The sequence below is a fragment of the Eptatretus burgeri genome, chromosome 8 (assembly GCF_056783735.1).
Source record: "Eptatretus burgeri isolate ZD-2024b chromosome 8, Ebu_testis_v1, whole genome shotgun sequence".
Classification (NCBI taxonomy): domain Eukaryota; kingdom Metazoa; phylum Chordata; class Myxini; order Myxiniformes; family Myxinidae; genus Eptatretus; species Eptatretus burgeri.
The window spans coordinates 37,587,702-37,600,122 of record NC_140968.1 but is presented as its reverse complement, the minus strand read 5'-3'; the positions used below and the strand labels follow the sequence as shown (position 1 = coordinate 37,600,122).

General features: G+C 42.2%; 2 protein-coding genes across 5 annotated transcripts in view; one reads left to right on the top strand and one right to left on the bottom strand.

The window, feature by feature from the left end:
• The window catches only part of MLST8 (MTOR associated protein MLST8), a 97,988-nt gene that overhangs the window by 23,210 nt on the left and 62,357 nt on the right, over positions 1–12,421 (bottom strand). The window lies entirely within an intron of this gene.
• ANKH (ANKH inorganic pyrophosphate transport regulator) overlaps positions 1–12,421 on the top strand; it is a 70,549-nt gene that overhangs the window by 21,750 nt on the left and 36,378 nt on the right. For all 3 annotated transcript variants that reach the window (XM_085891595.1, XM_085891596.1, XM_085891594.1), the window contains exon 5: positions 10,298–10,465. In XM_085891595.1, the coding sequence (XP_085747721.1) occupies positions 10,298–10,465 (168 nt within the window). The remainder of the gene's footprint in view (positions 1–10,297; positions 10,466–12,421) is intronic.

Genomic DNA, 12,421 nt, shown 5'->3' with positions numbered 1-12,421 from the left:
CCGTCTCCCCCACCAGGTTTTCTGGTGAGGAGTGTGTACGCATATGGACACCCAGCAGGATTAAAAACAAAAGCTCTCAAAGGGCAGAGGAGCTCCTTGTGAGCCAACGGCCATCCACATCGAGTGCCCAACTGTGTCAGCTGACATAAATCTGGGAGAATGGTACCATTCTAGCCTACGCTGGATGTTGCCTAGCTTGAGGATGAGAGGGTCGCTCAGGAGTTTGCGAACAGGCTGAGTGGAGATTTGGGGGGTCCTGAAGAGTTGTGGAGTGCTATCAAGACCACCATCCTTGATGTTGCCGGTTGATGTCTTGGAACTCAACGTAGGGTGAAGAAGAATTTTGTCTCAAGGGACACTGGATACCATTGATCAGAGTCGCATGGCCAGGTTTACTGACAGAGCTGAGCTGTTCAGGGAGTTGAGGAATAAAACTGTACGTGTGCTGAGGGTGGACAAGGAGGCCTATGTGTGAGAAATCTGAGGGGGTAGAGCATCACTTGTGGACGAGTGTTCTCATTCTGATTGCAGGGCAATTTGCTCATTGTGTTCTTCCAAGCCCATCCCTCGGTGAACTGCAGTTAGAGCGGAGGAGTGATCAAGCTGTGGTGCATCGTTTGGTAATGTCTAGATCTTTGACCTTGATTTCGCAGATGATGCAGTAGTCTTTGCGGAGAATTTGGAGATCCTTTTGGGGGCTCTCAAGGTGCTGAATGAGGAGTCGGAGCTACTGGGATTATGTGTTGGGTCAAAACTAAGATCCAGGCTTTCATTGACATCTTGGATGCTGCTATCTTGTCTGTACCTGTTTGTGGTGAGGATGTTGAGGTCACGGAGAGATTCACTTACCTTGGCTGTGATATTCATGTCTCTGCTGGTTGTGAGCGAAAGGTTAATAGATGTCTGGGTCAGGCCTGGGGAGTCATTGATTCACTGGATCATAAGGTGTGGCACTGCCGGTACCTGTGCGGGAGGACGAAAGTCCGAGTCTTCAGGTCCTTGGTGCTTCCATTCATGCGCTATGGATGTGAGACTTGGACTTTGACCAGGGATTTTGATGGAGACTTAATTCCTTTGTTACCAGGTCTCATCGGAGAATCCTTGGTGATCACTGGTCAGACTTTGTGTCCAACGAGCGGTTGCTGAGAGAGACTCAAATGAGATTTGCTACCTGCACAGTCTGTGAGCATCAGCTGCAGCTGTCTGGACATGTGGCTCATTTTTCTGACGCTGATCCTGCTCACCAGATTCTCTCACCGAGGGAGACTCGTGAGTAGAGGAGGCCAATAGGCTGATCACGTTCCTCGTGGTTGCAGCAGGTTGATCGGCATCTCAAGGAGATGGGGATGGACCAGGTACCTCCTTGGGGGATGGCCAGACAGAGGCCCCTGGAGTACTGGCGGAAAGTGGATGCAGTGGCGCACTGCTCCAGTGCATGCTCCCATACCTGACCTGACCTGACCTGACCTGACCTCCAGTGGATGGTGCATGGTAATTAATTATGGAGTATGGTTGAAGAAATTGTGCACATAACCCCTATGTAAACCTCTACCGGGGGTGCTGGAAGACTTTGCAAGAGAGAGGGGCAGAGGTATGGTTCGCTTTTAAGGGATGAAGCATTACCTGTGGAGAAGAGGGAAGAGCCTAATCGTCTGGAGTTTTGAGGAGAAACTTCTGAGGATAACGAGGGCCGAGGGGAGCTAACTGGAGGGAGGATCGCTCTGAGGAGGTCGTCCTGTTTGCCTGCCTGCTTCACCCTGTGCTTGTTTGTTTGTCTGGCTGCTCATTGTCCTGCCCATCACCTCCTCATCCCCTGCTTATGGCTACTCCTCACCCATCTTTCCACCTTCTACCACCATAGCTGAGCCCCCTGATTTTGTCCCTTTCCCTTCTGTGACTGAGTCTGGAGTGAGGAACCTTAGTTTCTTTTGATTAATTTTATTGTCACTGTATATAATTATTTATTATCGATTCTGTGTTCCCCCTTTGTTCCACATCCCAAACCCGCCATCTCCTTGCAATCACCATTCACTGATTTATCTCTTTGGTTCGGGAATAAACCTGTTTGTTTTACAAAGTTAAGTTTCTTGTGTTTCAGCTCAGTCTCGCGTGTGTAAACCCACCATTAAATGAATGCAGTCTGAGGGAGTAAAAAAAAAAAAGCCAGTTCAGCCCATCCATCACACGTCGGTGTTAATTGACCTGGACATGACAATATATTCAGTGGCAGAATGAATATTTTTGCCATGTCTGGTAATATCTTGGAAACAACCATGCAGCTTGTAGAGCAGTCGCCAAGTGGCTTAAGCACTCAAGCAAGCACGCCGTTGAAAAGGAACAACTGGTTTGGCAAGTGATTAGCAATTGGTCAAATATGCACCAGGAGATGCCAGAAATGTCAAGCAATGTCTGAAATGGACAAATGAACACTTTTTAGCAGTTGGAATTGCTGCTGAGGTCAGTTAAGAAGTTGAAGTTTTGAAATTCGGCTCACATGAAGAGATTATTTGAGGTTATGGCATCTGCGGAAATGAAATCTCTACAAACACTGGCGTCTCCAGGCATTTATAATCATAGCAATGATTGGGCGTGTTGAAGCTCGGGGGCAACTGTGTACGAGTGAAATCTGCGGGGATCCCTTTCATCTCCACTGCCTTTCAAGGCTTCTCCTTCTGAATCCTTTCATTTCCACTGCCTTTCAAAGCGTGGGTCAGGTTAACGTTCAAAGTGGGGCATCATTGTAACCGGCAATAACTGCTTGCAGTTGTAAAGCATAGCGTCTCTAGTTTAATTTTATGCTTGCATTAAACATTCTGCAATTAATTTCAGCTTGCTTGTTAGTCAGTGACTGATTCGAAGAACTTATATATTAACAAGGGTTAACCAAATGATATTGTTATTCATGTTAAATAAAACATCTACACCCCCCCCACCCCAATTTCCGAATGTACAAGCATCCACATCAGCCTTATACACCATAAAAATGTTTTTTCAACAAAATAGCTGACTATTCTATACAAATAGTTGAAGGAAATATGCAGATGTAAAATGAACATTAACGAAAGAGGGGGTTGTTTGGCCCATCACGGCTGTGCTACATCAGCACCACAGTCATCGTGTGCCAGATAAATTTTCTATTTGGGGCTTATCTGTCTAATTGCCAGGTAGTTCATGACACGAGACCAAATCTGTCCAGCTCTCAGGATGTCTAGCCACCGTCGATCTGGCGTCGTCTAATACCTGATCTCGCACTACTTGTATCTCGGTGGAAGTGCTTGCGTGTAGCTGTAGCACAGTCATGGTGGGCCAAATGGCCTTCTGTGCCTACTTCCTTGTCGTAAGAGAATGCAAACACCTTTCTTTCTCCTTTCAAGAAAGACATTCACCTTTTGTAAGATGACATCATTATCTGTACAATGGGGATTACTGTAAGATTAATTTGGTGGAAGGAGACGTAAACAAAAGCAGTTTGTTAAAAGGACAAGGCTCTTTTTTTTTAAGTGCAGGTTGGTTAAAAATTCATATTACTGTAGAATTTGGTTCAGGGGAAGAATGCCCTTTGAGACGATTTTATTTATTTATTTTTTGCTGACTATATAGAAAAACTTCCCATTCAAATAAAAAAAACTTTCAAGAAAGTCATCTCAAACACTGCTTTTCAATTTTTTTTTTTGTATAAGAAGTTGAGGCTCATGGAAGAGCTAGAACACAACAGAACAGAAAGACTAGTAGAAAGCAATAAAACTCCAATGGCAAGTTAGAAAGACATACATAACAGATACTTGGAGGAATAATTAATGAGAGCAATGGGTGAGGAAGGAGGACACAGGGTGAGCAAGCCGACTTCAAGCTCAAACACAGTAAAAAGGGGGCTAAAAGAACACCAAGGGGAAACCGGGGATGAAATAGCAATGGAACAAAAAGTGGGAAGGGGAGGCAGGTGGTGGCTTGGGGAGAATTAATAGTCCGTGAGCTCGACAAAAATTCAGTATCAAATTTGGGGCAAAGGGAGACCTTACTTTTTTGGTGAGAAATAACCTATATTTCACAAATGTTTGCTTGCCCATCATTCATGTTCGTTTTTAGGCGTTATCCACTAGGTGACGCTCTTTGAGGGTCAAACTAACCAATTTTTTTTTTCTTTGCAGGTTTGCGAAGTAAAATGTATATATTATCTAACTGTCAAGATCAATTTGTGTTTTGATGACAATAATATGATGGAATTTATTTAATGATAATGAACTACTTTTTCAATCTTCAAACGCGTTTTTCTCCAATATCTTTAAAATCAACGAGACCGACTTTGCAGAAGTTCGACTGGAGCCCATACTAGTCGGCATGTTCTCGATTTGCAAACTGAAATGGGAAGAGGCAAGTCTGTGCCAAATAAAAGTGCCGTTGATTGCAGTCAGCATCGAAAATGTCACGCCTACATCACAATATGTTAAAGCATACTGCCGCTGTCCAATATTATTATTATTATTTATTGACCACCATCACATAGAGGGGGTAAAGCATGAAAGTATACACATCTTAGATATATAGTAGTAGTCCATTAATATAAACTGAATTTAGTAGTGTTCATGGAGCGGTATGCTACAAGTCAAGATGGAAAATTTTACTTTTGTTAAGAATCAATAGTCGTAAATCTGTTTAAGAACTTTGTGGCAAAATTTTGTAACGGAAGATGGATCGCTGTTCATTATAGTTGTAACAGAAAAGCTATCATGGACTGCATGATTCGTCGGGAGATTTTCGTCTCGAATAACTTCAAATGATTTTATTAACGAGATGCTTTCTGTAGAGCACAAGGTCCAGTTTAATTGCGAGATCCATATCTTGCGTTGTCGAAATGTCATCCCGCCGTCACAGTGAAGATTGTAATTATTAAAGTGGTTTATAGGCTGAACGTTCAGCTCTTTGCACAAATCGAAAATAATTTGACCATGTTGGTTTGATCTTGTGTCTGGGATTCTTGTGTAATAACCGTTTTGCGAGTTAAAACGTTCGAGGTTTGGTATTCGTGCATTAAGGTCGCCCATAATAAATACCTTTTCTTTGTTAATGCATTTTTCATGTATGGTAGCAAAATCATTGAGTTGAAAGTATGGGGAATCCAACGGGGGATGTAACAGGCCCCAAATATATGATTCAGAATGCACGACAGACTAAACCAGACTTGATCTTTCTTTTTTTGACACTGTAGACTTGTGGCCATAAGTAATTAGCCACAAGTACCCCGAAAATACAATGTTCACTACTACGTTTCATTGGTAATTACATACAACATAGTGGGAGGCAATGATAACAGCTGTCTGATTCTGAACTTTGCACTTATTCTTCCCCACTGTCAGATTCTTCCTCTGAAGTATAGCCATCGGTAAGGTTGTCCTCTATGTCGTCTGTCATATTGGTACAGTCTTTCAGCTTTCACTCATCTGTGCACTTCAAGCCATTGACCATACATTCGCAGGTTGGGAGTTCACAAACACTGTGGCATTTGCATGACATGAACTCTTGTACTACTTGTGGTGCAGGTGGACCACTCATCCACAGAACATCCAGATTGCCGTCATCTACAACGACCCAGCCATACCCAGGCTCAGGAGCTGGCACATCAGGATTGGCCTCCAAGCTCCGTCGCCAGACTGCACACTGATAGTTTGCTCAATGTGCATGTTGTTCCAGGCAGTCCTTGCATGGAGGTAGTTGTCCAGACTCGACTCCCCCCTTCTTCGCTCGCCACATGCTGAACCTCAGGGCATTCACGCCCGTCTCTGGAGTCCTGGCTGCATATAGGCGACAGGTGAATGACTCCAGTGCTGACAACATGTCAATTGTGAGGGACCAGGTTTCGCCTAGAGCTGCGAAAGTATCGCGGAACACCTTTTCCTTGCACATCAGTTTGAAGCCTTTGATTTTGCCTACACCAGAAAAGGCACTGACCATATCGCATACAGTATATGCATGCAGACCAGGCAAGGCCAGACAAACTTCATCCTCCATCATTTCTTCCACTTTCTCAATGCTAAAGGCCCAGTCACACCTTGACGTTTTAGCCAGCTTATGCCGTTTTTTGGAAAAATTGTGTAAAACGCTGGTACACGTCGAATACGTTATGGGTACGTTTTGATAACATTGAGAGCACGCTGAAAAACACTGCCATATGTCGTAGTACGCTGGCTTTAAACGTTGTACTTTTTGGTTGTCCTAAAATTTTCCATGCTTGAAATTTTAAGACTTATGTCAGCGTATGACTCGCACGTTCCGCAGAACGCTGGCCATAAGTCGTAGCCACGTTACGCGATCGTTGACACACGTCGACACACGTCGACACACGTTACTTGTAAGTTACTCATAAGTCGAAACACATCGAGGTAATGTTTAGCGTACCCGAAACTTATTTCTAACATATGAGTAACGTGTTGTAGGCACGTTACGCGATCGTTGACACACGTCGACACACGTTACTTGTAAGGTACTCGTAAGTCGAAACGCGTCAAGGTAATGGTTAGCGTCAGTGTTCCAGACTCCTTGGGGTTTTTTTTTCTTTTCTTCTTCTTCGGTATGACTGTGATGTCGACACTTCGATTTCTAGTGCGGTTATAATATAATATAATTAAAAGGCTGCCGCTCAACGATTTAAATCATAACCGCACTAGAAATCGATGTGTCGACATCACCGTCATACCGAAGAAAAAAAACAAAAAAAAAGAAACAGGGAGTCTGGAACACTGACGCTAACCATTACCTTGAGTGTTTTGACTTATGAGTACCTTACAAGTAACTTTTGTCAACGTTTGCATATCATGCATACAACTTATTCCCATCGCATGCGGAACGTGTGTCATACGGCAAGTACGTCGTAAAATGTTTAACACGTTTATAATTACAAGATGTATGATAGCGTACTTTAGCGTTCTATTCACGTATACCACACTTACCCATACCGTATTCGACGTGTGCCAGCGTTTTAGATGCATTTTTCAGAGGTCGGCATACGCTGGCAAAATCACCAAGGTGTGACTGCAATGTTGACACTTCCATTTCTGCGGCGGTTATGATTTGAATCGTTGTGCGGCAGCCTTTTAATAGGCTACATCACGTCATCGTCGGCGATGCGTGCAGCGCGCTATGCATAAGTTCGACTATCGTTGGGCATAGGTTGGGAAGGCCGACAACAGGCTCAGCATTCGTTGGTATAAGTTAGCTATAACACAACGAAACGTTCTGTGTCCGTTACTAATATGTTATGCATACGACCAACCCGTTATGAATATGTCCGAATCTTTAAAAAAAAAACTTCAAAAGTTCAACGTAAGCCAGCATTTTACATACATTTTAATACGTTGCCATTGCTGGCTAAAACGTCAAGGTGTGACTGGGCCTTAAGTATCCTGTCCCTGCCCTTTGCAGCGACGCGCATTTATAGCCTGCACGGTATCTTCCTGCAGAATGCCAGACACAACATCAAGACATCAGTGTCTTCTGACACTATGACGACTGACTTGAATTTGGATTTCCCGGCATGAGCTGCATGCAACAATAGCCGCGTATCAGCTTCTTCCTGGTTTGAAGCAAGTTGCTGAACATCCAATGTGACTGCATCCTCTGTAATCCTGAAGCACTTGCTACCATATGTCACAAACAGCTCCTTCCCACCAAGTTTGTTCTGTTTATTCTGCCAGTCCTGAGCGAAGAAGTGGGTAAGGTTTTCCTTGCTAGCAGAACATGCCAACAAACGCCTCCAGTTCTTTATTCTATGTGTTGGGATGATAACCGAAAACAGGACTCCTTGAGATGAACCACGCTTTACTCGTTCTGCATTCTTGATGGAGAAATCCCGACAGACATCGAAGACTACGTCTATGCGTTTGCTGCCTGGGTAGGTCTGCAAGACAGTTTGGAACAGCTCCTCGGAAACTTCTGCAAATGTTCGGTTGTCACCACTCATCTTATGGACCAGGGCCATGCCGTTAATGATGGAAGCACTTGGTAACGCATCATCATTTGCAGGAGAGGTATCCTTATCAATGTGCCTTGCGAGTTTTGCCTTGTCTGTCTTTTTCAATGTCCCATCAAATAAGATAGTCGCAAAAGAGCATATACACAAATGTCTGACATTCTTCATGGCCTGAAACTGAAGACGTGGGCCAACTGCAAGTGCGTATGCGCACGACAATTGCATTATAATATGTACCAGTCTTACAAGAATAGGGCTGAAGGATGTGGTGATTGGTACACAGCCAAAGGACAACAGAGACGCAGAGTATTCAGCTCAGACTACCTCGATTTACCACATAAGTCAAATTCAAAGTGAAAACACCTTACATATATTTACACCATGGGAACGATTCCAGCTTCGATATCAACTCGCTCTCGCCAGATTCCAATTTCCGACAATATTTCTACTTACAAACTAGCAAGAATATTAGAAAGATGTATATATTTTGGTGTAAAACAAACTTGACAAAACGGATATTAGCTGCGTACAGTGAAATAAGAGAAAATCGCATTTAAACGTTTGAAATTCAATTCATTTGCAGTTAATTTCCACTCTAAATTTAAGGATTTATCGACTTTATAATAGGAAATCACCTCAGTCGAGCATTGGATAAGATGCAGGATATGAATAGACGTAAAATGCCGCGAAAAAAGGAATTGTTATTTTTACACCCCACGAGCGCCCCCGAGCGGATATCGCTAAAAAACGAACCTGCATGAAGGGCCAGCGAGCGATCTCCGAAACTAAACATGATGACCTACCAAAAAAAATGACATGCCGCTTTGCCCCTCGTTTGATACCGATCTCTGAAATTTGGGGGTCCAGCTCACTGACTATAATAAGGGTAGTAAAGATCATGAGTGAATGGGGGAGGAGTGTGATTTGAGGAGAAGGTGAACAGCTAGCTTAAAGTCCTGGATGGAAGAATATGGTTGAAGACTGAGGATGTTGTTTCCACAAGTGAGAGAAAAAGAGGAACAAATCAGTGGAAGTAAATAGTGAGCCTGAATTTTGGTAATTTCTTCACGATCAGGTTATTGGCAGATTATGTATCGTGTAGAGAAAGGGGGGGGGGCGTTGGGACAAAGCATGGAAAGAGCAGAGGGTGCAAGAACAGAGGATGCTGTGGAAGACTGTCACTGACCTGTCTAATGTAGGAGTAACATGTCCAGAGATTTGCTTCATTACAGAATATCCTTTGATATGTGGTCTGCCCAACATTGAGGTCCAGACATTTGAGTGTCTGAACAACTATGTATTGGTGCCAGTAAAGTTTTCTTTTCTTTATTTTTTTTTTCTTTTTTGGACAAGGTTGAGTCGTATGTACATCCATTGAAGCCTAACCTTAACTGTTTCCTCGTACTCAGTTATTTTGAACAAGGTTAAGTCGTATGTACATCCATTGAAGCCTAACCTTAACTGTTTCCTCGTACTCAGTTATTTTGAACAAGGTTATTCCAGAGTTGGGTTTTGTAGAGAACAAACTTGGCTTCATTTAATCAACCCCAAAATCATCATGCATGTTTCAGATTCCAAAAACCTATTCTAATTTGGTTGTGGGGAAGCCTGATATATTTTCTTGCTGTATTTTGGCACAGGCTTGATGTGTGCCTTTTTGTTAGGATGTGTATGCAAGACCTGACAGGATGTGCACATGGCTTTGAGCTGTCCAGCCTGGGTTTGAATGTCGACCAAGCTATAAACTCATTTTGGTGTCTCGTCGACGGGGTCAACCATCAATGTGTATTCTGTCCCCTTCAGATGGACTTTAAACTGGGTGTCTCATCTGCCTGCATTACTTTGTGAAGGTTAAATATCCCACAGAGTAGGTGAGTTATCGCCGACACCCTGAACAAATTACAAATTCCTGCCCTGACTGCGAGGAAGATGACAACAAACCAACCAGTGTAACCTCGTCCCAAGTACTGCTTCTGCAGTACCGACACTGTCAAGAGTATGTCACTATTTGATTGATTTACAGGAGTTTTAGCTGAGGAAAAAGCTCTCATTTTATCATCTTGACTCTTTGCTCTCATGTTCTTCTAACAATGGCAGATTTTTCTCGACTTTGCAAATTGTTTTTTATGTTTATTTTTTTTTCTTTCCCTCTTTTTACCTTATCTCATGTCCTGGTTTCTTTCTCCAAATTCCTTCTTTTACAGCTTCAGTCACTCAATATTTATTTGTCTTTTTAAATAATAATAATTATTATTATTATTTTTTAATTCAAAAGGTGATTTGGTGCTTTAAATTATGCAGATCAAAATGTTTCTATGATATGCCATCATCCAGGTTTTGTTTGTAGCTATACTACTGCAGAGCCGCCTGCAATGTGCTGCCCCTCTCCTCATCCCTGTATTGGCCCTTTACCTGGGTGGCCTCTGTCGTCTTGTCATACTGGTCATCGCCTACTACCACAAGGTGCATCGCCTTCTGCCGCTTGAGCCCGCATCTGAGATGGTAAGAGGCCTGGCAATGTCAATGACTCTTAGCTGCCTTTTGGAGCTGTTTCATTTCTCGTTTTCACAGAATTCAGATTGGTTGCCGAGCCACCTCTGGTCAGGCTCAGATCGGCTGTGACATCAGCATCGATCCAGATTTGAATTTATTGGTCACACCATCAGATATTTCAAAAGCTTCATTATGTATGCACGCTTTGGATGTAGACCAAGTATCATGGTTCAGTTTGGTTTTACCAGGCCAACGAAGACAAAGCCATCTGATGTAGAGGACTGATGAGTAAATAAAGTAGACAAAAGTAGAAGGGCACTCAGGAGAGTGCATAACTCTGTCAGGCTGATTAGTTTACGTTTTGTATCCCACTGATGGGCCGGATCTGGATTCAGACCTGAACTACAATTTAATCGACTTGTTCTTGTCACCTAACCAACTCGTCCACCAAGTTTCGTCCAAATCCGTCCATAACTTTTTTGAGATATCGTGCGATGTAATTTTAGCCCCCATCACTCGATGGTGAAGAATCACTTACAAAAATTTTCGGATCTTCACCAAAATTGAATTAATTATTTCATGTTACATTCCCAACCTGCCTACCAAGTTTCGTCCAACATAAAACTTAATAGGTGGTTGAATCCATCCACAACATTTTGAGATATCCTGCTATATGTCGCTTGGGCACTATCTCTCAATGGTGCAAAATCACTTAAACATTCTCAGATCCAGATCTAATGAATTCATCCTTGTCCCACATCCAAGCTCTCCACCAAATTTAATCCAAATCTGTCCACAACGTTTTGAGATGTTTTGTTCACAAATAAATAAACAAAAAAACAAACAAACAAATGAAAAATCACTCGTGGAGTGAAAATTTGGCAAAACAGCACAAAGTAGAATATCACTCGGAAGAGTGCATACCTCTGCCAGGTGGAACAGTTCACGTTTTATATCCCACTGATGGGCTGGATCCAATCTGCTTGTTCTTGTCACCTATCCAACTCATCCACCTTGTTTTGTCATAACTCGTCCACAACTTTTTGAGTTATCTTTTGTTTTTGGCCCGATCTATCAATTTTAGAAATTATGCCTGTGTTGATGTGTTGACCTTAAAATTAATTGGTAGCTGGATTCAGCAACCTAACCTAAAAATGGTCTTCAAATTTCAAGTCAATCGATAGAAAATTTGGCCTATGTTTACCTCACAATTAATAGGTGGCTGAATTCGGTGACCTGATGTGCAAATGCACTTCAAATTTCAAGTTAATTGGATTAAAATGGAGGGTTTTAGAAATTTGGGCGATGTTGACCTTTTTGCCTATGGTGATCACAAAAATAATAGGTGGTTGAATTCAGTGACCTGATCTGTAAATCTTTTTTCAAATTTCAACTCGATTGGATGAAAATCAAGGATTTTGAAAATTTGGCCTGTTTACATAAAACTTAATAGGTGGTTAAATTCATTGACCTGATGTGCAAATCATGTTCAAATTTTAAGTTGATCAGATGAAAATTGAGGATTTTAGAAAATTTAGCCCAAATTGGCCTTTGTCGACCTTTTAGCCTATGTTTACCTAAAACTTAATAGGTGGTTGAATTCATTGACCTGACATGCAAATCCTGTTCAAATTTCAAGTCAATTGGATGAAAATTGAGGATTTTAGAAAATTTGCCCCAAATTGGTCTATTGGCCTATGTTTACCACAAAATTAGAAGGTGGTTGAATTTGGTGACCTGATGTGCAAATGCTCTTCAAATTTTAAGTTGATTGGATGAAAATTGAGGATTTTAGAAATTTGGCCTTTTGGCCTAAGTTGATCTCAAAGTTAAAAGGTGGTTGAATTCAGCGACCTGATATGCAAATGGTCTTCAAATTTCAAGTCAATCGGATGAAAATTGACAATTTTAGAAACAATTTAAAAAAAATTGGCCTATTTTGGGTTGACCTTTTGGCCGAAGATA